Genomic DNA, 24,668 nt, shown 5'->3' on the forward strand with positions numbered 1-24,668 from the left:
CAACGTTCCTTGTTATTTCAGTTCAGCTGAGCTGCAGGCCCGAACAGACAATTCTGGGGTCTGCCAATTAGCGTTAGTAATTAGTAAACACACAGACAGGGCAAACCCTCAGAAAGCCAGTTAGCTTTTCTCCACTAAAAAGGGGCAGATTTCCAATGGGGGGGGGGGGGGGGGGGGGGCACAAAAACAAAACAAAAAAAAACATATGTATGTGTGTGTTTAGCAAATATTACATGCCAATCAAAATACCATGTATCATGGTTAGGTTATACTATTAGTGTGAGAAATAACACGTACTGGTTTACTGATGCATCTCACAGATTCATTAAGCCATGGTCTAGAGAGTGACTTTAACATGGAAGTGCATATATGATGCGTCATTGTTAGCCAAGCTGAATGTAAATGACCAGATGAGTATACTGCATAGCACAAATCATGCTTTCTCACAGCATTTGCCTGATTGACAATTTTTTATCAGATATACAAAACTCTTTTGTGACAAGTCTGGTCCCTCCACCCCCACAACCCCCCCACCCAGAAAAAAACCCCTAGAATGTTACTATTCCCTTTACACTGCAAAGACTATCACACTTTGTCTTAAAAACAATTCTGGATATGAGTGCTCTTCGACAATACCAATGGATAGATTTTACATAACTAAATGTGTAATAATAAATGTGACATCAGCACACTGTTTAACCTTGATAAGATCAGAATGTTATACCAGGCCCAACCTCATAGTCCTCCACAAAATGTGGGTGTGCAATGTGCTTTATTTAAATCACACAAGTATGTAATATGTTAATGTCCCTCTAAGTGTAAACAACAAATGACACTCAATAGTCTAAGCACATTGCCTAAAACCATGATCATGTGAGAAGATATGTAAATCTAGTATCAATATTTCATACCTTAAATTAATCACGGTCTTCCAGTTTTGTGAAAGTCTAAAACATAACAATGTTTAAACTCTGGACTGGACCAGATTCAGTGGAATTAAAAATGATGACCCAGCTATTCAACCTGCACTGTCTGAACAGAGCAGAAACAGTCTTAGTAGCGATTTCCACATGTGCACGATCCTAACCAGGGTGAATTCAATGAAATATCCAATCTCTGCACACATACATGATAGTAATATTTCTTGCAGACAAGCAGAAAAATGCAAATAAGTTTCCTGTATTTTTAAAGCTCTCTATTCAAAGCCATAGCAACCTTTAGAACCAGGAAACATAATACAATGTCCCCATTTCTGTCATTCAAGCTCCTCTCGAGAGCACTTAAAAATCCCTGAGACATTTTTACCATTCACATCAGGCCATATTTCGTGTGTTGTTGTGGAAGCTGTCCTTTGCTGTTCTTATTCTCCCACCCCTCTAGTTGACAGCCGTGCAGCGGGATGCTCATCCAGTGGGTGAGGTGAGCCCAGGGGCCAGCGGCCATCACAGGCCTAAATCTCTTAGGAGGATTATCTGGCCTCAGATCAAGCACATGTTGTCACAGAAAGGCTGCCATGGTGCTGTGGGTCTGTTAGCCAGCAAAAATGATTTTCTATTCCGGGGCCCAGAGAGACAAACAGTAATCTTTGTTGTCGGACTACCAATGTAGTGGATACAATTTAAGAGGTTGAGAGCTGTTCAGTAAAATGATCTGCCTTCTGTCTCTAAAGCAACTGTATTTCAAGCCACATTTTTATGGGATTCCAAGCAAACAAAAAAGGCCCAGTTTCCAGTCAGTATTAAAATTATATTTACACATCCGTTTAATGTTTCCTCTAATTCCCCATATTAATGTAACTCAGTGAATTATTTCTTTCATTCTTTTACCTCAATATTTGTAAATAGTAAGATGTCATTTATTTTTCAATCAGGTCTATTCCATCATGCCTCTCTGTCCATCTCTCAAGTGAGCACCCCCTAGCCTCTCACACTTGGCCTGGGTTAGCTCTTTACTTTGGATCACTTATGCAAACTCAGTCTCAGCCAAGAAGTGCTGACTGGGCTCCTCAATACCTTAAGACATCTCAAATACTCTGCATATCTGACCAACCACTGACATGTGCTTTGTATGCTTAAATCTCTCCCTGATCTCCTGACCTCTAGAGAGAAAAAAAAAAAAACTATATAGGTTGCACTCACCCTGACAGTTTACCCATCTTTGAGAATCCAAACACATCCATGCGATCCTCTGGACAGTCTTGCCTGTGGCCTGAAACTGTGATAGCAAAGCTCTCTGTGAATCCAGATGTGGTTCCAAAACCTTATTGCCACCCTTGACTCCAAATTACAAATTTGCTCAACTCTCCACTGTCACCTTTGACCAGGTGGCCAGATACTCGGATTAGAAACAAGAGTGATCCAGAAAAACCAAATAGAATTCAGCGGCAGAGTTTGCACCGAAGGGGATCGGACCCCACGCTGAGGAACTAGATCCAGTGGAGCAGGGCCAGGCAATCCAATCCGACTGTGCACCCATGAAAAGAGCCCCGTGGCGCTAGCCCTGCTGGAGGCTCTGTCCGGATGCCTCCTTCATAGGCAGCGCAGTGAAACCCAGCATCTGTCCTGCTCCCATCAGCAGCGGCGGGGAGAGGAGCCGGAGCTGTGCGCCGCTGACAGAGGCTTTGAATAAATACCATGAGAGACGGCGCGGGAGAGAGAGAGAGAGAGAGAGAGAGAGAGAGACGGGGAGGGGGGAGAGAGAAAATGATAGAGAGAGAGAGAAGAGAGAGAGAGAGAGCAGGCAGAGGAGGGGAAGAAGGGAAAGGAGGAGGAGGGACCACGAATCACCATCAACAGATGCTGCCGTGCACTCGCTCCGTCACTCGAGCTGAGATGAATGCTGACTTGCTCTCCCCAGCGAGCCCTTCACCCCCTGACTCCCTGAGGGATGGGTGGGGGGAAGGTGGGGTAGGCAGGAGTGCGGAGAAGAGGAGAGAGAGAAAAGCACAGAAAGCTGACGCGGCAGCAGAATGCTGGACTGCTGTTGGCAGGGGACCAAGACCCTGCTGCCCATATGACACACACATACACACACACTTGCATTATCAGGTAATGCATGCTGTACATGGAACTGCTTCGGGAAAGAGACCTGAGACATGTGTCAGCACTCAAGACATAGCAAATGAATGTGTGAAAATATATATATGCAGTTTTCATTTTTTCTGTGTAGACAATTTCTACAATTTATCATATGGGTTGTGGACTGAAAAAGCTTTTGATAATTATTTTAATAACTAATAACAAATGGCATAATAAAGATTGACATGTTAGTACAATATCAGTGTCAGTGATGCTTTTTTAAAAAACAACCCTAGTGCTCTTTCACCCATACAGTCATACAAATCCACAAACAATCTTGCATGAATGGCTTGATAGAAGATCTAAGGTAAACAATGTTCCAGCTTAAAGCCAAAGGAACTTTGAGAATGTTAACTCCTCTCTTTGTGCAGAGTGTCCACCTACCACTGGGCCATCTGGGCAGGCTTTTGTTTACACAGTAATGTGCAGATGGTTCGGGGCAAAAAAGACCCTCAGTGCAGTCTGTCCAGAGGACCATAGGGAAGCAAAGGTTCAGCCATACTTAAAAAAATGTCACTTCCAATGGTTCGAGCTTACGCCTGCCCAGAAAATTCTCTAGATGCATTTCGAGGTGGTAATGCCATTCAGCTTGCTGGTTGTAGCTCAGTGGTTGAAGACTTTAGACAATATTTAGATAGATGTGGGTTCGAAGCCTGTCACTGCTAGGAGACTGTCAGTAAAAGTCAACCTTCTAGCTGGGGAGGTCTGGGTATCATGCTCTTGCCACCTGCTGCTGAGCCCTTGAATAAGGCCCTTATCCCTCAGCTGGCCAACATAAGATGAGCAGGCGCTGGCTATTCCCACATACCCCAAATCCTCCATCCTCTAAGTAAAATGACATTCTGAAAAGTAGCAAAACGGTGTATGGGACAAGACACTTTGGTGCACGAGTGCATGAACACAATGTGCTTTGCATTTATGTGTATCAGACAGTCTGAGTATGAGAGCCACACCAGTTTGTACCATACCATGTGGGAATCATACCATTTCATACTATACCATATGGGTGTCATAGCAGTTCATAGTAAACCATATGGAAGTCATACCAGTTCATAGTATACCATATGGGAATTAAACCAGTTCATACTATACCATATGGGAGTCATACCAGTTTGTACCATTCCATATGGGAGTCATACCTGTTCAGCTTTTTGGTTCTTTTCAACTTAATAATATAAATAGACATTATATATTTTTAAACAACCGCTTTGCAGAGTAGAAATAAAACAGAAGATATTAGATGAGATAAACATAAAATATGATATAAAGAATAAAATGCAAAGAATAAAATATGGCCTTATTCTACTCACTCTTGTTCCAGGAATAGTGTTTATGAAAAAGGCTGAATGAAGGTATAGCCCAAGCAGTCCATCACTGGTACATGCCTACACTCCATCAACACAATGAACAATAGAGCTGTGAGAAAAGGCACTTCAAATAGGTAATCTTTGCTAATTTGCCCTTTCTGTTGTAACTGATGACAGATGTCAGTGTTCTGATGAATCAAAGCAAAGTTAAGCAAAGCTGAGAGGAAAAAATTGCAAGCAATACTAGAGGAAAAAAAATGAACTCATTCAGGTGAGATGGGTACCAAGCTTTGATCTGGGCGGCCGCTTTTTTAAAATCACATTTATTTTTCATATCAGCATTTCAGGTGAGCTGGGTTTCCAACTATTCACCTCCTGTTACTGCCAGTTGTTTTTAAAGTGTCTCCAGTGGAAACACTGATGGCAAGGTGTTACACTTCAAAATAGCTCTATAAACCATAAAGAGAGATGCCTTTAGAAAGTCAACAAATGATGGATAGCTGATTTTTTTTTTTGTGAACCTAAAAAAGGAGATTATACAACTACACAATTACATAGAAAAAATGTTTTAATAACAAATGTAATTAATTTGACATACATTTCAAAATAAGATATCCAGTCCTGAAAAATAATGTCTATGTATGGCAAAAAATCCAATAACACAAAAATAATCAATGTCTATATAACATTTACCTTGCCATTTTAAAGTTAACACGTGATTATTAAACAACAAAGGTTAGGGTTATTTCCCTTGCTGGTGTCTGTTTAAGATTTAACTGTACACTGTGCAGAGGATGATTACTTTGTCCTAAAGGGACGAAGCAATATAGCCAAGGTCACCATATTGTGCGGAGGAAAGGAGTGCATTAGCATTTAGTTTGGTATTCCCCTTGGCACACTGGTGCAAGCGCAGACCAAGGGTAGACGGTTGGACTTGCACATGGGTGTGCCTGTGTATCTAACTTCCCTGCAATGCACATCCCAGCAAATATGAGACATGCTGAGCAGCAGTAAACTGATACAGATCTCAAAAATCCTGACATTTGCCGGAATTTGAGGATAAGTATAGCGCTGTTTAAAAAAAACCAAAAAACAAACAAACAAAAAAAAGGCTTCAAGTAATCTTCATTTATGGAGCACATTAAAAGTCAACTTTCAGCCAAGTCCCCCCTACAGTAAAATCAAATGACTGAAACCATAAGTTAAAAGAAAAAATGGGGTAAGATAAAACATAGACATAAAATAAAGTAAAAGGCAGCAAACTAAGACCCAGGTAACACAAGAAGACAATAGGACAAAACAAATACTATAGACCTTAAGACTCAAATGCTACATTTTTAAATTGTATTTTAAAAATCTACTTTAAAAAGGGACTATTCAAAGCTCTCCTGTAATTATATGTTTCATATATTTTACAGTTATTAAGAGTTAATATACTAACCTCAGTAGCACATTTGGCTCTAGTGTTGACTGACATAAAACCAGTTCCGATGGCAATGATGGCACTAGTTCTTCTATGATGATGAATGGCACAAGCTGGTCCGAGGACAGTTTAAAAGGTCATATCTAACATGTCTGTCCACTATCGCAATTTATTTATTACAGTTATGCAAGACCCAGGTTCAGTAATATACATGGCAAAGACCTCTGGCAGGGATAATCAATCATCTCCTCAAAATGGTGTAATTAAAAGGGACAGCAATGTCTAGCTTTATGATTATGATGCTGTTAGTTGGCTGTCATCTCAGTGTGTCATCACCAGTAACAATGATCAGATGATCAAACACCCAATGAAAAATCTTCACCCTTATCTTATTTGCAGAAGAAGAAATATAATGCAAGCCTAACAGTAATACACTGTGTATGAGTGGCAGCTTCAATGGGTCCAAAGCACTGCACATTTTAAAGTTTTACGTCTCAGACATGCCTGATTGAGCCCATCAGGTAAATACTAAGCTTGTAAGGAGCTTAAAAGTAAATGTTCCTTTTGAAATGATTAAGAGGCAGCTGTACCTCAACATCCAGAGCATTACACCGTCATAGTCATAGAAACTACCCATTTTTATACTCAAGCTTCATCTAATAAACTTTTTTTTTAAATACTTTTTTCTTCAAACGTGCTGACTTGCTAGTTATGCCGACACAATTTGGTCACATTTTTTTCCTTCTGTTGTCTGATTTCAGACAGATGTAAAACATGCTTTCCATCTCGTGTGCTTGTCGCTGCTGTAATGCACACAATCGTGCTTTCACATTCCTCGGCAGCAACAAATCCGAGCTGTAATTTCCTCTCTCAGAAAGCCTAATCTCCACAGATGCACAGTCTGTGTATGGAGTACATCTGTGCACGCAGTGTACAGGGTACTGCAGACAGCGACTATGCTCTTTGGAATTTTGCATATACACACACACATACATACACATATATATATATATACATACATACATACATATATATATATATATATATATATATATATATATATACACACACACACACACACACACACACACACACACATATATATATATATATATATATATATATATATATATATATATAAATATATATATATATATATATAAATAAATATATATATATATATATATATATATATATATATATATATATATATTTTAGGTGTGAGATGCACCGCACAGCCACACAGAGCCACACCTTCTCACTACAGGGTGCAAGATTTCAGGCATTTTCAAGATTTCCGGCATTTCCTCTCATATCTCACATTATGTCATGAGAATATGACAAAATATGCAGTTAGACTTTCATATTGTCATTATTTGGCTGCTTAGATGTTTGCTGACCTGGGCTGGAGCTTCCCTTAAACATTCCACCTCTCCCGGAAGTTCCGGGAGGCTCCCGCATTTTTATAGGGGCCCTCTGACGCTCGCAAATTATAGACTATGTCTCGGAAATGAATTTTGAGAGCGAGTGAAACACGACACACACACACAGGGTGTGTCTCAAGTAAAGGACCATTGTTAAGTAGGCAGCTTAACAACGTAGCAACTGCGATATGCAGAAGACCCTCCTTCTGCAGCAGACACCTGATGATACAGTTCATCAAGTCCTCCTATCTACCATGGCATCATACATAATGACAGAGTCCATCAAACACTCATACAAACTGTGGTATAATGTAGTTTGGCAGTCATAACATTCATGATTTTACATTTAATGACAATCAACGTTCATAACATCTCTTTACAGCAAATGCTGGAAACATACAAGCCCTTGCTGCATCGCTTGCCTGGCTCTGCTCCATTGTTGCGATAACAGCTTCACGGGGGGGGGATTGTTGGAGAAGAAGCTGCCATCTCCTTGAAATTAGTTTTTTTTTTCTTCAGGGTGGCATGTCTGTTCCCTGCTCTTCACCTCTGCTGGCTTCAGCTTGACATCGTTGTTACTCTGTTCTTATACTGGCGCAGAATGTTCTCACTAATATGCCTTCTTTAGGCAAAAAAACTTCAAATATCCATGTGACCCCATTTTTTTCATGCTTCTTGTCTCTGCCAAATTGACATATGTCAAACACAGGCAGGCAAATTACTAAACGCTTAGCTGGATAACGTTGAAATTAGTATTTGTCAGGGATAGCTGACTAATGCTAGCTAGCTGACTAATCTAACTAGGTTAGCTAGCTAGGTTAACTAGCCTATGTCATTTTTAAACCCCAAATACATATGGTACTATTTATGCTCAAAGTCATAAAAAAGTCATAAAAAATTCTGGGTCGGTCAGGATAACCTGCTGGCTTTCAGAGCCTCCCATTGGATAATTACTGCATGGGTGATTATGTTTCAGCTGGCAACAAGGTATTTAACCCTAACTGATGCAGTGAGTGGCTTCTCATTTGTTAAACAACCATGTCAAAAGACAAATCCTGTGGTCATGGAAAACATGTTAATCTGTTTCAGAAGGGTCAAATTATTGGCATGAATCAAGCAGAGAAAACATCTAAGGAGAGTACAAAAAGTACTAAAATTGGTTAAGAACTGTCCAAAACATTATTAAAAAGTGGAAGGACAGTGGGGAAACATCATCTTCGAGCTAAGAATGTGGTTGGAAAAAAATCTTGAATGATCGTGATGGGCGATCACTTAAACGTGTGGTGAAATCAAATAGTAGAAAAGCAACACTAGAACTCAGGGATATGTTTAATAGTGAAAATAAGAGCATTTCCACACGCACAATGCGAAGGGAACTCAAGGGATTGGGACAAAACAGCTGTGTAGCCTTAAGAAAACCAGTGAGGCTAACCATCAGTGAGGCTAACCAGCAAAAACGGCTTCAATTTGCTAGGGAGCATAAAGATTGGACTCTGGAGCAATGGAAGAGGGTCATGTGGTCTGATGAGTCCAAATTTACCCTGTTCCAGAGTGATGGGCGCATCAGGGTAAGAAGAAAGGCAGCTGAAGTGATGCCTAGTGCCTACCGTACAAGCCTGTGAGGGCAGTGCTATGACCTGGGGTTCCTGCAGTTGGTCAGGTCTAGGTTCAGCAACATTATGTGCCGAAAAAATGAGGTACCTGAAAATACTGAACGACCAGGTTATTCCATCAATGAATTCTTTCTTCCCTGATGGCACGGGCATGTTCCAAGATGACAATGCCAGGATTCATCAGGCTCAAAGTGTGAAAGAGTGGTTCAGGGAGCATGAGATCATTTTCACACATGGATTGGCCACCACACAGTCCAGACCTGAACCCCATTGAGAATCTTTGGGATGTGCTGGAGAACACTTTGTGCAGTGGTCCAAATCTCTCATCATCAATACAAGATCTTGGTGAAAAATTAATGCAACTCTGGACAAAAATAAATGTGACATTGCAGAAGCTTGTGGATATGATGCCACAGCGATTGCTTGCCAAAATCAAAGCTAAAGGCAGTCCAACGAAATATTAGAGTGTGTGAGCTTTTTTTTTTGGCCAGGCTGCGTGTGTGTGTGTGTGTATAGATTATTGTAATGCATAGTGTTTTTCATAGTGATGTATTCCATCAGTTATATAAAATTCATTAAAACGCAGTGTCTTTAATTTCATAGTGGTGTATGAGTCCATGAGTGTTTACACATGCATCACTACTACATGTCTGCAGGCTATGGCAGATAGGCATAAGAGGCATAAGAGGATCATAACATGCAAAGTCCATAATTCCAAAGTCCAGAGTCCTGTAGCCGCTTACACTAAGGTGGAGGTCCGTTAGAAAGCATGTCACTTTCTGACTTTGGGATAAGGAAATGAATACTTCCTACAGAGTCTTTGTATATTATACACACACTCAAAGATTCCAAAAAAAGTAGTTTTGATTTAATTTACATATGCATCAACAAATGTATCAAAATAATTTATCGACGTCAGTGCATTTCATCAAAATGTAATTTGCAATTCAATTACAAAAATCAAAGTACACAAAATGTTTTGAGGACATGCTGAAAGCTATAGACTAAACAGCATAGGAACACAGCTCTACAGCAGGCCTGAGACTGAGTTGAGAGCCTGACGGCCAGAGGAGGTTTAGTTCAGACACGTGTCATCACACCATGCTGCTCATTCGCATATAGCTGACAGGAAATTCAAATTCCCCTGTATCAGGAGGATACATGCTGATGGATGCTGGCTTTCTTATCGGACTGCTCAGGAATAACATGAGCTGACTGAATAACCAACTGTTTAAAGCACTGACAGCACAGGGCTGAGATGCATGACAGTGATCGTTGTAACAGAACACACATTCATCACACAGTATGAAGCAGTATATAAAATCAGACTGAATCTCTCAAAACCTCCCAGGAATAAAGTGCATAGGTAAAAAGACACAAACATGATAAATGAGAAAACAACTAGACTATATGATAAAAATTTATATTTTTGTACAAGGTAATTCACAAACAGCTTTCATTATTTCAAATACAAAAAAGTACTGATGCCAAAGTATTCTGATAATTTTTTTTTTCTCTTTCATATTATAATGGGCATTTCAAACACATGTAATTAAAATATTGCCTATCTGCAGATGTATTCTGTTGTCATGGGTTGAGAGTCGTCCGTATAAAAATCTTACTGGGGATAATGTGTTCTTCATGTCGGCCAGCTACGAAAAGGGGAAAATGATAATCAATCATCGAGCCTTCTCAATAAATCTAGTATATGCTAATAAGGGGTGAATACAGTTGGTCAGCATTTACGAGCAATCATAACTGAGGCAGCTGACAGCATAAACACAGACTACATAAAAATGGGTGCGTGTGCGTATGTACACGTGCACACGTGAGCCGTGTACTACTTCCAGTAATCTTAAGATCCCTGCTTCCTGTGTTGGGCGTGGTCTGTTTCCCCGCACCTCCATATATTTATTAGGCAATGCTTTAGTAATTCTATTGTGAAGGAGTTCCATTCAGATGCATAGCTCATGATTTGTGAACAGGTAGTGGCAATGTAGTAATTCATGCAGGTAATGTCTTTGCATGCAGCAGTGAATGTGTGCACCCACATATCTTTCCTTTGGGTCCTCTACACTGACCACAAAATGTTCAATCATAAATCTTCACGGACTGACTACAAATCACAGACACAGCACTCACCAGGTCATTCCACAGGTAAACCTCACTTATTACAGACTCATGTCTGTAAAATGATCTATGTCCTTTCAAAAATGATCTATGTCCAAGTACCACTGTCCAAGTATCACTGCTTGATGTATAAGAGAATCAGCACAGTTGGTCTCTGAACAATTTTTAGCATGCAGCTTCTGCCCAGAGCACACCTATTCCCAGGACCATTTCTACCATATACTAACATGAAGAAACATTTGTGATGATGATGATGATGAAATTCCTATCTTCCCATGTCCTCTCCTACCATACAATTCCAATTCAGTCCAGTTCAGCATCAGAAGAAAATGCTGTGTTCATTGTTGCTCTAATCTTCTTAGGCTGATATGTTCCAAATCCAAGCTGTCCTCTCCGTTTCATCTTCTTTTGTTTGTATAACAGTATGCCAGTGAAGTTACGTAATGTGCTGTGGTGATATGGACTTTCTGGGGACTTAGTGGACAGATGAGGTTCAGTAGAGGTAAGGGTGGTGGGGCTTTAAGTACAAAGCTCCACAAACTAATGAAATCACTTGATCATGTCATTAAAACAATGGCAGCACATCAAGAAGATATTAAAGATCAAATCTCTTTGCATAGATAAAGCTGACTGAAAGGGTTCAGTGGGGACTCTGTCAAAAATAAAGACGCCATGGGTGCTTAGGCTGCAGTTACTGTGTGGAAGACTGTCACATAACTCGGATCCAGGATTAACAAACCTGAAGTACATTATGTTGAATGAGTTTCCTTATAGGGAAGACACTGAGGTTCTTTGTAAAATACTATACAGAGCTAATCTATTACAACACAGTATCTATCAAAGACCAAATTAAATGGGCTGTTCGGTATGGAGAAGTTAAGCGAGCAGTATAGTTTTAAAAAGCATCTAAGAACTCATATTTCTAGATACAAGGCATATTAATAATCCTAGGAATTCCCTGTGATATTAAACCCATGTGAACTTTGCACCTTGATCCCATTGGCAACACATAGAGCATGCATATAATTCTTAGTGCTATCACTTTGAAGTCCTAAGTTCTTCAGTGCATCCATAACTTATGCAGTGGGTTGAACTGTTGTCAATCTGTGATGAACTGCAAGATGAAAAGATAATAAAACACCAACAGGTAATCTGCTAAGCACATATTTCACTGCCAATATGAACAAGTGTTTAGAATGTACTGTATTCTAACCTTACTGGGAAAAAAAAGCTTTTTATTTGTTCCCACAAGGGAGTTTTTATCATTTTGGTTTGGTCACAGATCTTACTTAATCGATATTTTCATTACGAGGGATTTACCACATTCTTGCTAGTGGCATTGCCTACACAAAATTATTTTGGCTCATAAATAATCTTATAACAACTGTATGTGGTGCTTTTTAAACTAGTAACTATTTTAATAATGTTCCTACCAGCAAACAGACTCCATAAATACTGCCAACTTAATGTGCTGAACAGTGAACGTAGGCCATTAGCATTCATTCAAATTATTAATGTGAATACTGAGTCATTAGTCTAGAATCAACTAGAAGCACCATGAAAACCCAGAGGTTTAACAAATGGCTGAAAAATACAATTCATTTAACACAGAATGTCCAGGTCTATTTAGCAATATTCCTAGGAACAGGCATAAGAATATTACAAAATGTCGAAAGAGAACATGAAACATGTAAACTAGTGTAGTTTACTAAATCTAATTCAGAAAGTGACTCGAGAATACATTCCTAAAATGCATTTTGTAGAATTGTAGAACCTTCTAGAATCTAAAATGTGTACACTCCATGTAGATCCCATTACCCCAAATGTAACTAACATGGCAGACTTACCTTTAATAAGGAGTCAGACTGGGCTTCGTGATGAGATTAAGTTGCACTTTACAAATCAACTCAACACCTAATGGTTTAGAAATGAATTAACTTGATTGAGCACTACTAGACCAAGCATCTAAATCATGATTTGGGAAAGTGAAATTGGTTGTTCTTTTGTTAAAGGTCTGGTTGTAAAATTCACCAAACTGAGGGTGAAGACAGGGATCGAAAGAGAACAGTTATAGTGACATGGAAAAGGTCTTTTCATGGTGAAGAATTTGGCATATGAGAAAATGAAACAACATGCAGAAGTCCACGTATGACCTGCGGATTGGCTCCAGTATTGACATGGTATTGATGTATTGTACAGGTTGGTTTATAATTTGGCGTTTACATGTAGAGGAAAGAGAGTGTCAAGTCAGATGTTCGATACTCCCTTCACCATCTCATCATGCAGTCCTGAAATACTACCGACAATGCTGAATACCAATACATGACATAATGGCTTATCTACTCTACAAGAAGACCACTGATAAATAAAATAGTCAAGAAAACTGCAGTCTTCCCAAGAGTGTGGCCCCACAATTTGACCTACTTCCTTATAGCTAATTTTGGAGCCAGCAGGTTGGGACACATGACAAAAGTAGCATAAAGGATACCACTGACATAATCATTGCTCAGCACTGATCGTAGTCTGCAGTGATATCAATGCCCTGGGTATCAGAGGATGGAGTTATCCCCAAAAGAGGAAAAGCGAGACCGGGAAGGCTAAACTGCACGCACACCCACACACGCATGCACACACACAGGGAAGAGAGAACAACATGCATCCCGCCTATGACCTACAGTACCATTAGAGTGAGAGAGGATCAATGCTTCAACAGCTGTGGCTACAAATAAAGCAGACAAAGCAGCCGTAGAGCCATGTTGAGAGAGATTAGAGACTTCAGCCTGCTGGCCACACCTAGAGAATTACAGCAAAGTCTGGTATCATCATATTTATCCAACTACATTTTCCCATGGACATGAGATGACTGACTATAATGAGAGGATTTTGCAAGCCTTTTAAAGCTGTTCTAAGTGATAGATATATGACATTTGTATTTGTTTTAGTCCAAGACTGCATGATACACCTGATTTAGAATGATCTCTTAATAATAATGATAATAATAATAATAATAATAATAATAATCATTATCTCTTATTACTTGGTATCATCCAGGTATTATGAAAAGGACAAAGTTAAATCTTAAAAGTTAAATCTTTCTCCAAAATGCTTTGACCTTGAATTTTTCAAATGCATTAGTAACACACCATTTAATTCAATGTTGAATTTCTAGGATTATGGAGATTTGCAATATACTAGAACAAAGTTCCACTCTGGGCTTTGCATGTGTAGTTAGCGAACTTTAATACTATTCACCAGACATGAGCTCAGGGCAGCTCATCTGGTGAATATCCCTCTCCAAATAAGGATGTTTGAGTCACTGTTCTCTGAAGTGCGGGACACTTGTAAGGTGACACCCAGGGACTTTTGCTTTGTTCTTGCTCTTGGATGGCTCATCAGCACCCTGTCTAATATGCTCTTATTTCCTGAGATGTTCCTGGCTGTAATCCACAGTGAAGCTCAATTTGTCTAGTGGACCCACATGACAAACTTCTTGCTATTGACATCTTTCCACCTATACTATGCCACCGGGATGGATCTGGATTTGTTTGAACCATATTCTGCATAGGTACAACTATATAGCCTGGTGTCAGGAGAATAACCTTGACAATTCCTGATGTTTTAGATCAGTAAACATTACCTTTACAGGTTATTCAGTTCATTTAATATTTGCGTGGTAGGGTGCTATTTATTCAAGTGTTAGTCTAAGCAGGAAACCGCTGCTCAAGTTACCTGTTCTTTGATGTTTAGGTGAATATTATTCCATCCAGCAGAGAGGTGGCAAAACAGATATACCACAGTACAAGATAAGATAAGATTCCCTTTATTGATCCCCATAGGGGAAATTCGAATGACACAGCATCTCCAGCACAGAATAAAGAGAGTTAAAGATAGAATTACAATAAAATAACTACAAATAAAAACTATGGGGACAGTTACTATACTATACACAATTACACAATTGCCCAAGTGCCACCCCATCCCATAGTGATATACCGTCCTGGCCAAAGGTTTTGAGACTAGCACAAATTTTGGTTTTCACAAAGTTTGCTGATTCAGTTTGCAAAAACTCTAGATTGTGAAGAGTGATCAGCAATTAATTGCAATTAATTGTAAAGTCATTCCTTTCCATGAAAATTAACTTAATCACAAAAATTAATGCATTCCAGCCACTGCATTTCAGCCCAATCACAAAATAGCCTGCTAACAATTTCAGTGATCTTCTCACTATCTTAGGAGAAAGTGTTAACGAGGATAAGGCAGCTGATATCACTCTGTCATGGTGATTAGAAGGGTAGACTGGTTGCTTTAAAACGGTAGTGGTTTTCTTCTGTTAACCATGGTTACCGCCAAGGAAACACATACAGTCATCATTGCATTGCATCAAAATGGCTTCACAGGCAAGGACATAGCTGCTTGTAAGATAGCACCTAAATCAACCATTTATGGAATCATCAAGAACCTCAAGGAGAGAGGTTCAATTGCAGTGAAGAAGGCTTCAGAGTGTGCAAGAAATTCAAGCAAGCACCAGGACTGTCTCCGAGAGAGGATGCAGCTATGGGATCGGGTTGCCACCAGTGCAGAGCTTGCACAGGAATGGCAGAAGGCAGGTGTGAGTGCATCTGCACGCACAATGAGGCGAAGGCTTTTGGAGGATGGCTTGGTGTCAAGAAGGGCAGCAAAGAAGCCACTTCTCTCCATGGAAAAACATCAAGGTCAGATTGACATTCTGCAGGAAGTATAGGGATTAAACTGCAGAGGACTTGGGTAGTTATTTTCTCTGATGAAGCCCCCTTCAGACTGTTTGAGACATCTGGATAAATGATTGTCTGGAGAAGAAAAGGTGATGGCTAACATGAGTCCTATGTCATGTCACCAATGAGGCATCCAGTGACGCATCCTGAGACAAGGCAGTGGGTTTGCTCAAAGTTCTGCCTAAGAACACTGCCCTGAATAAGGAATGGTATCAAAACATCCTCCAAGAGCAACTTCTCTCAACGATCCAGGAGCAATTTGGTGACGAACAATACTTTTTCCTACATAACGGAGCATCAAGTCAAAAGGCAAAAGTGATAACCAAGTGGCTCGGTGAACAAAACATTGAAATTTTGGGTCTGTGGCCAGGAATCCCCCCAAGATCTCAATCCCATAGAGAACCTGTGGTCAAGCTTCAAAAAGAGGGTGGACAAACTAACACAGAAACTATGATCAACTCCAAGCAATGATTAGGCAAGAATGGGTTGCCATCAATCAAGATTTTGCCCAGAAGCTGGTATCCATCATGCCAAGGCAAATTGCAGAAGTCTTAAAAAGAAAGGCCAACACTGTAAATATTAAGTCTTTGCTTAAACTGGATCTATTTGTCAGTAAAAAGTTAAACTTATTAAATGCTTATAATTGTACTTCACTAAACCATCTAAAAAAACTGAGGCAGTAAATTTGTGAAAAGTCTTTTTTCCAGAGTGCCTGTACTTTTGCTAGAACACAATGACACTGCTCTTATTTTATTATTATTGCTCTCATTTGGCTTCTATCCTAAGTGGAAATGCAAGTGTTTCACAGTGTATTCTGTTTAATCATCACCCAAAGTGACATAATAGCAATTTAGAACCACACTCTAATGACATGTGTAAATAATGAGACGCATCCAGAATGGCCACTGAACAGGGACACACATCAATGAGACCAAACAGACACATTTATTTACTTTACATGTGCAGTACAACTACAAAGAAAAAGTATTTAATGTCCTACATGTATCAGGTTGTACAGTGTGATACAGTTGCTGATCACCTCTCAGCCATAGTATAAATGAAAACAGAGACAACAGTCATTCTGCATGCAGTCGTCATTCTGGTGTATGCAAAAATTCAGGACTGAATCATTTGATCTCATGAGATGATTAAAAAGTCTTTAAGAGCTTTCTGAAAGATCAAGGATTTCCATGATCATGATGCATGTGAGATATAGTAGTGTATGCACACATAGAACCCATTCAAAGGCCAACAAAGACAAGCACTGTCAATAAAAGGAAAAGTTAGAAAGGTCGAATTGGAAATGACTTCTCTGAAACAAGATCTTGGTTTATAAATGTTAGAACTGTTTAAGATCCACATTAAAACAAGGATCAAGTGTAGAATCTGTGTAAATGAGTCAAAAGTCAATACATTAATTACATAGGATGGTGCATATTTCAGGCTTATTCTGTTTATAACATAATTCGCCACTGGTATATATAAAAATAAATATCCCCAAATTGCAATAGCTATGAGACAAATTCTAGCTATCAAGATTCCATGGCTGACTTTTGCAGATATAAAAATTCTTCTAACATCTACATCTCCCATTCATTAAAAGTACTTTAAAACATTGTTTTAAACCTCCCACAATTCCTACCTCATGAGTCAATTAATTTTATTCTTCATTTATCTGCTTTCATGTCCCACCAAAGCTGGCCATCTCAAATCATTAACATAAGTCCATGAGGGAAAAATCAATCTGTTCTACCAGTAACCTGCAAGACTATAAAACCAAAAGAGGGAGGCACAAAAAAGACTGATACCCCAAATAAAACAAAACACTGCCATTATGGCAGTAGACAAAGCTGATAGCATAGCTATTCACATCATGACAGGGTGCTGTTCATGCACATCTGGGAGCAGGTGCATTACTTCACGTGCCCCTGAGCCAGCCCGTCCCAATCCAGATGGCGCATTCAGATTTCCCTCTGCTTCACGCCCGCCTAAGCTCCTCAGACATTAACTACGCCATAAGAATATTAACCATTACCGCGGGAGATGCGCTGTTGTTCCAGCGCCTCTTCCTCCTGCCTTTTGTTTGTCTGCATTTGTTTCCCTTCTTCTTCTCGTGATCTTAGTAATCACTGGGTTTGTTATACAGGTGCCATGCAGCAGAAAAATGATCTAACCAGAGAGTTTGGTGGAGAGACTCAGCAGTAATGCAACATAGGTCGCTGCATAGGTGTGAGAAAGCAGCTCTGAAGAAGGGACAAATGTGCAAGGAAGGTAAGTGTTCTGCTTTTTGTGAGGTGAAGGGACAAGCAATTAGAAACTCATTAGAGACTCCTTTTAGAAGATAAAGAGGATCAATGAAATAAAACATGTGCACGGTTTATCAAGCGCTCTGGCCACAAAGCTCAAGCCTTCTATACGTTATGTACTCAACCACCACTGGGTTCCTTTGCATGGATAGTGAATCCATGTTAATGGATAGAAAGGCACCATGAAAATAACACGGTTCTTTTTAGATTGCTGAATGAAAGAAATATGCTGAACACCTTGGTCCCCATCATCACACCTCTTAAAATTTTGTGTGTGAAAGAGAGGGAGAGGGTAAGCACGAGAGAGAGACAGAAAGAGAGAGAGAGAGACAAATACAGAAAATTCAAATGAATGAGCACTTGAGCACTTGCACAGTGTGGTAATGAACTCTTTGGAGATTTCCACCTTCCAGGTACAGGGACTCCCTTACATTATGCTCTAATGGCTGCATCATGCTAAATGAGAGCCCCTAGTTTTGTTTAATGGTCAAGGTCTTTGGGATATGTGTACACCTTACCTGTACCTAAGGAAGCAGTCGGGTTGATCATGCTATCAGCACCTATGCTAAACATGACTACACTAAGAAACCTGGAACACTGATCCTGCATGCACTTCTTCCCTGCTTCCCACTGTCACGAATGCACACATGGGGGGTATCAGCATGACTGTCCTATCCTATATGCGCATGCCAAAGGCTTGTACACTTTCCAAATCAACACACATACAGCACACTCTGCTGTTCAGCTCCACAGAAGAGTGCAGGCATGCAGGGGGCAGGGGCAGGGGTGGGGATAGTAGTGTCCTACTGGAAGTGCACTAGCTCTCAGTAAAAACATTTTGTCGATTCCCTAGTCAATTCAGCTTCTGGAGCGTGCTAAGGCATCGAGGACAGCTTGGCCTAGGATATCGACCACAGTTCTGATTAGTGCAGCTCAGTGCTTTATCACCTTGGACACAACTTACTCGACTGATTGGTAAAGGATCAGTAAAGCCCAGCTGCGTGGTGGAGAAAGTGCTGCAGTGTTCTCTCCAGCAATGGGGTACTGTTGGAACAAAGGGAGGCAAGCACACTTATTGCCACAGTGGAAACTGCTGTAGGCAAGAGGGCAAACCGCCTCCATGGACAGTGGATAGGGGTTGCCCCGTAGTTCTGTGTTAGCCTTTGCAGAAACAGTAGTGTTTCAAGATGGCTAGGACTAGGACTACACAGCTGCATGCACTGACCACAGCACCCATGCACCCCTATTAGAGTTCTCTTAAGAAAGTCAGGAGTCCCCGAGCAGGGGTCTGACTACATGTTCTGTTGTGCCATTGTTTCTAAAAGGTAGGGCAAGTTCCCTCAGCGAAAACTCAACCATAAAGCCAAGGCTAAACATGCCCCCCACCCAACCCCATGTTTCAACTAGAATGCACAGCCCCAGGAGAATTAAATAATCTGGCGAAAACAGCTATGTTGGAAATAAAATACATTATTCACACATACAAAAAAAGGTCATAACAACCAGAGCGTGAGTGGTTAAAAAAAGAAACGACAAACTGTAACACTCACTTTTGCATCTCTAAAGGTTCCTCAAGCCATCCGACATCTGCTGCAGTCAGGGATGTCTCTGTGTTGGCCCTGGAGTCCATGTTCACTGCTCAGAAATCCAAGGCAGCTTATGTGTAGGAGACGTGATGAAAAAGAGAGAGTGATAGAGGCGGAATGGTACTGTCTGATGGAAAACCCACCTGCAGATGCATTTCCAGATGCTGGTACTCTAATTTTAAATTAAATAAAGAGAAACAGATATCAAGAGGATGGGTGGAAGAAATCAGTTTATCAGAGGCCCAGACGTACGGCTGGCCTGATATTCCTCTGCAATTGGATACCACGAGGCTGAGCTGCCCGGTTCCGATTTCTCGCCTAAGTGCTCCGTTGCGCTCTGCTAGGGCATTCCGATTGAATTAGCACTTAGCGTGCTGTCCATTTGAATCATTATGGCAGAGAGAAAGAGAGAGAGAGGAAAGCACACACACGTTTTGTAATCGCCTAGGAGTGCGTTTCGAAATGAAGCTCAATGCGCGTCTATGCGTTATCCTGGCGCAGAGCGACAGAGAATGGAGGATTCTCTTAGGATGTTATAGTGGTTTGTAGCCGACATCAGTACATCAGATATGATACACGCGGGGTGCAGTTATTTCACTACTGACAAAGCAAATAGAAACATTCAAATTACGCTATATTTTATGGTATATACTACGAAACTAAATGAGTAGATTAGGAGTTAACTTAAATCTGACTGTATATCTCTGCTTTAGATCATCTGAACAATCTTCAGCTGTCACTCACAAACCAATGAATCTTCAGAGTACAACTCTCCAGCTCACTCACACATTGATACACCCGAGATCACACCGACGGATTTCCACATTTTGCTCAGTTGCAAGTGAACCAGACCATCTTGAAATATGATGCATGACAGATAACTAGCCAGGTAGCGTTAAGCGATACAAAAACAATATAGGATCATATAGGAACAACAAAAACTTCACACGAGTGGGTAGCCACTCTTTAATACAAGCAAATACCACATCTGTATCTATATTCAACACTATAATTAATCCTATGAAATAGTTTTTTACCACCTTGTACTTTCCACATAATTATTGAACCATCTTTTCTTGATTATGCTTATTTCAAGGGATCTTCAAATTACTGCACTTTAGATGCTCCTAATTTTGCTTTCATTATTTATTACAATATTAGACAATTTGACTTTAATTAAAATAGGTAAAATAATCATGTAATCAAGAAATACACTGGACTAGCTCCCATGCAAAGTGCTAGTTAAGAAAGGCATTTATGCAGGACAACTGCTTTCAGTGTAGCCTACATCCAAGAGGTTTTTATATTGCCAAGATATTTATTTTGCTCCGAGTTTATACAGCAGCCTATAAAAGTGGCATGGCATTGTTAGTCTGGACACTGTGGCTTTTAAAAAAGATGAAAGAACATACCTGTGGGTACAATGAGTAGGGTGAGGACTTCTCTGGTTCTGCCACGCATGCTTATGACCGGAACATCTCCTCAGTGATATAACATGCTTCCGTTTTGAAACCTCACACAATGTGCAGCTAGTAAACAACAAAAGAGGGAAGGTTTGCGTACACCAGAGATGTGATAACGTAAGAACGTGCAAGGTTCAAAGAAAAGCAGTGTTTCAACTGATGTGCTAGAGGGTCATGGCAAGGAACAGCTTGGTCCATGAGTGACCAGCCAGCCTATTCAATGTACTTCAGTACTATTAAGCATCATCACACCCCTAATAAACTGTTTTTTACTGTCATTAACTTGTTTACTTGTTTGCAGTTCACCAAAGATTTTGTCTAATAGCATCTATAACTTAATACCAACATGATGTGTTTAAGCAGCTGTGTCACGAAGATTTCATTAAGACTGTGTCTTCCCAGTGCAAGGGTTCTGCACTGCATTGTAAATCTCAGGTATATATAGCCAATAGTGTCTTTGGAGTAGCCCATGTGTTTATACTCACAACGTTACACATACTACAGTTCATCTCTATTTTATAGTAGCATAAAATTACATCAAGTGACCTGAAAGTACATTTTTATAGCACTTAATCCTGAAAAATGTTTTAGTGGTCAAAAGAAGGTTTATTCTGAATGGTCTGCACACACACAGGCAGAAACACAGGACCAGGAATCAAGCAGTGGAAATGTCAGAACATGTCAAATTATTGTGGAAAAGCTGGAAAATCTAGAACCTGAAATGATTTTATTTTTTTACTTAGGATCTTAAATATAAAAACAAGAGATTTCATTTAACAGAGACTTAACCAGCAAGTGTACATGTTTTCTAAGACATTATTACAGACGAGACATAGAGTCGCACACATTTATGCTCTTAGTATAGTAGGTGTTCAGGGATAAGCTTATGAATGTGATCTGATCCTACATTCGCGCTCCTACCCCAAGAAGCTTAATAAATAAAAGCTGACAGCTTCAGAGGAAGAATGCTGCCCTAAGAGCAGATTTTGCCCTTTACATTGTAATAAATGACACACACGCAGTGCCTGTTCCCAAATCAGGCCCTCTTACTCTAGTTCATTAAGTATCCGAATGTGGTATGATTACTAAAAGACATCATATTCCATCAAAATGTAGGAACATGGCCAAAAGGGAATCAAATAAATGAACACTTGCCTTGCTGACAGGTGTTGATTAACAACATGAGGAGAAAAACAAAAATCACAATTAAAAACAATCCTCACTGGGAAGGAGTAAGTCAAAGGTAAAAATGGTTCACAGATCTCCACAGTTCCCACATGTGGGCCTCCAAACTGAGTCTTTTCTTGCTGCGTTCAGCGCTTGCGGAAGCAAAGAGGGCGGGAAGAGCCAGAAGGGGCGAGGCAGAGGATGAAGGAGGAGAAAAACACAACCACTAGGTGCCAGGAGACGGAACCTTCAGAAGCGAGTCAAACACAGGGCGGTTCTTAAGCCATCATATGTCCAAAAAGCTTTGAGCCAAAGAAAACCATGAAAAACAAAAAGCAATAGATGTCGTTGCCCCAACAGTGGGGGAAACAGGACAACAAGTGCTTGGCACAACAAGGCTGGCGGCATGGGGGTGGGACTGGTGCTTCTTGAGAGGCGGAGTCTCTCAGTAGACTGGACGTGGTTGCTTCATGCAATAGTGGGCCTCAGTGGCTGATACATACGCTGACTCAGGAAAGAAGTCCTCATGAAACTCAGCCAAGAACCTGCCCAAGAGACAGATCAAAGATGATGTCAGGGACCAGCACCAGGAGATGGCGGTTCCGATGTTTTTGGCTTCCTCATTCAACAAGTGTCTCTCCCCACTTCTTTTGTTAGATAAAGGACGCCATGGCAGATATGAAAATGTCGGCACACGAACACCCATATTTAATCTTTTTTACATTTGTGACAGGAATAAGGAACAAGGGTAATCAAATTTCAGGTTTAATCTGAAAAACATTAGGTAAAATGTACAGAGTGTTAGTCAAAAAACAAACAAACCTTTACAGAACATGTCTGCTCCTCCCAAACACAAGCTAATTAATCACTGTATCAGTGCTAAACAGAGCTCAGAAGTGCACTCATCCAGCTTTTTGGGTTTAGAAAGTGACCGTTCAGTTTCATCAGAATTCCCAATATATTGGGCTCTAGGGTATCCACACAACAGAAATAATTCAAGAAAGCAAAAACTGGTTCTGAAAAACTCATAGGTTTATGGATTTAAATTATGTGAAGATCACTGTGTGTAAACACAGTGAGCATACGGTGAATTATAAATTCATACAGTGTAATAATTCAACATCACTCATATGATGATTAATCAGCATGGTATAAAACCCTGAGACCCATTTGTTTGTGTCTGAAATACATTTCCTTTTTTAGAGATTAACTGGATGCCCCAGTCAATACTGAACAAAAATGTCAAGCCCTGCTACATATCTAAGGGACCGTTAACCTGGAAAAGCGTCTCTTAACGGTCGATGTAGGTCCCCTGAGGCGCCAGGGCAACCGGTCTTACGAACCCAAAGTTCGTAAGTAAAAAACTCCCTATCTAATCATGACAACAAGCTGAAATGCACTTAGCATTTTGTCCTGTGTTAAATCCCCCAAATCTTGCCTTGCAATCTTGACCCCTGCTGGATGGGACAGTCACTACTGTGTACATTGCAGCAAGAGAGCCTGTAGTTGTGGGCTTGGTGAAAGTCAAAGTATACAATTTTACTTGAAAAGAATAACGATATAGGTAGACAAACAGACTTGCACATCGTCTCTGTGTGGTTTCTGTTTTAAAAAAGATACAATTCACCATCAGTCTGACGACCCTCCACACCCAGCCACATCCAAGATCGGCTTAACCTCAATCATTCTTGCAGAGACATACTAGCCCAATATCCAATCATGTACGGTTTCCACACATCAAAAGTTGCTCTTTTGCGTTGTTTTCTGAAAAGCCATTTGTAAAAAAATCTTTATAGAAAAGGAAATTCAGTTAAGTGGAAATTTGACATTAACAATTAGAAAAACATCTCGTCTGACCGCAGGCACTAGCATTCAGAGTAAAACACCTGAACGCAAAAGCTTCTACACTGTGCTCTATAGCACCAAGTAGTGGTGGCAGACAGATCTGCAGCCTTTTGATCAGAGAGGAGAACCTTGGGGCAAGATTTAAAGATTATTCTGTAGGCTTGGTTGACGCCCACTTATCTTCAGCACTTTTATGGTGAAATGACACCGCACTCCTACCCTCCCGCTTCTGTACAGGGGTGTCGGCATCAGATAATGCCTCAATCCCTGCTCTGATCTCTTCAACCCAACAATACAGACAACAGCTGGGGTAGGCGCCATCCTCTGCTCCTCTGGGCTTCATAGGTATGGCAGAAAGTGGAACAGCCATATCCTACCATAATGGGACAGCCAGGTCCGCTCAAAGTGCTGGAAAACCTGCTCCACACGTGGAGAACATGCTCAACGTGCTGTCCTTGCTGCAACGCCACCACTGGTTCTTTGCCGTTCGGCCAAGTCCGTGTTCCCAGCACTGAGGGAAGGAGCAGGCAGGGGCCTGGTGGGTGGGTGGGCCCTGCCCATCGCTTCAAAGCTCTC

The 24,668-nt window shown here is 40.5% G+C and overlaps 1 protein-coding gene across 6 annotated transcripts in view; it reads right to left on the reverse strand.

The window, feature by feature from the left end:
• The window catches only part of LOC113578497 (male-specific lethal 3 homolog), a 66,578-nt gene that overhangs the window by 33,475 nt on the left and 8,435 nt on the right, over positions 1–24,668 (reverse strand). The window contains exons 13-16 of one of the 6 annotated variants that reach the window (XR_003410757.2): positions 21,030–21,146; positions 19,582–19,687; positions 18,996–19,075; positions 9,740–10,496 (exon numbers count right to left, since the gene is read on the reverse strand). Coding sequence is in view for 5 of the 6 variants with exons in the window: in XM_027011775.2 (XP_026867576.2) it covers positions 19,603–19,687; positions 21,030–21,146 (202 nt within the window). In the remaining variant the exon portion in view is untranslated. Of the gene's footprint in view, positions 1–2,138; positions 2,544–9,739; positions 10,497–16,411; positions 19,076–19,581; positions 19,688–21,029; positions 21,147–21,665; positions 22,793–24,668 lie in introns of those variants that run through there. The other 5 variants (XM_027011775.2, XM_027011776.2, XM_035534659.1 and 2 more) reach the window with 5 other exon arrangements.

The sequence above is a fragment of the Electrophorus electricus genome, chromosome 16 (genome assembly GCF_013358815.1).
Source record: "Electrophorus electricus isolate fEleEle1 chromosome 16, fEleEle1.pri, whole genome shotgun sequence".
Classification (NCBI taxonomy): Eukaryota; Metazoa; Chordata; class Actinopteri; order Gymnotiformes; family Gymnotidae; genus Electrophorus; species Electrophorus electricus.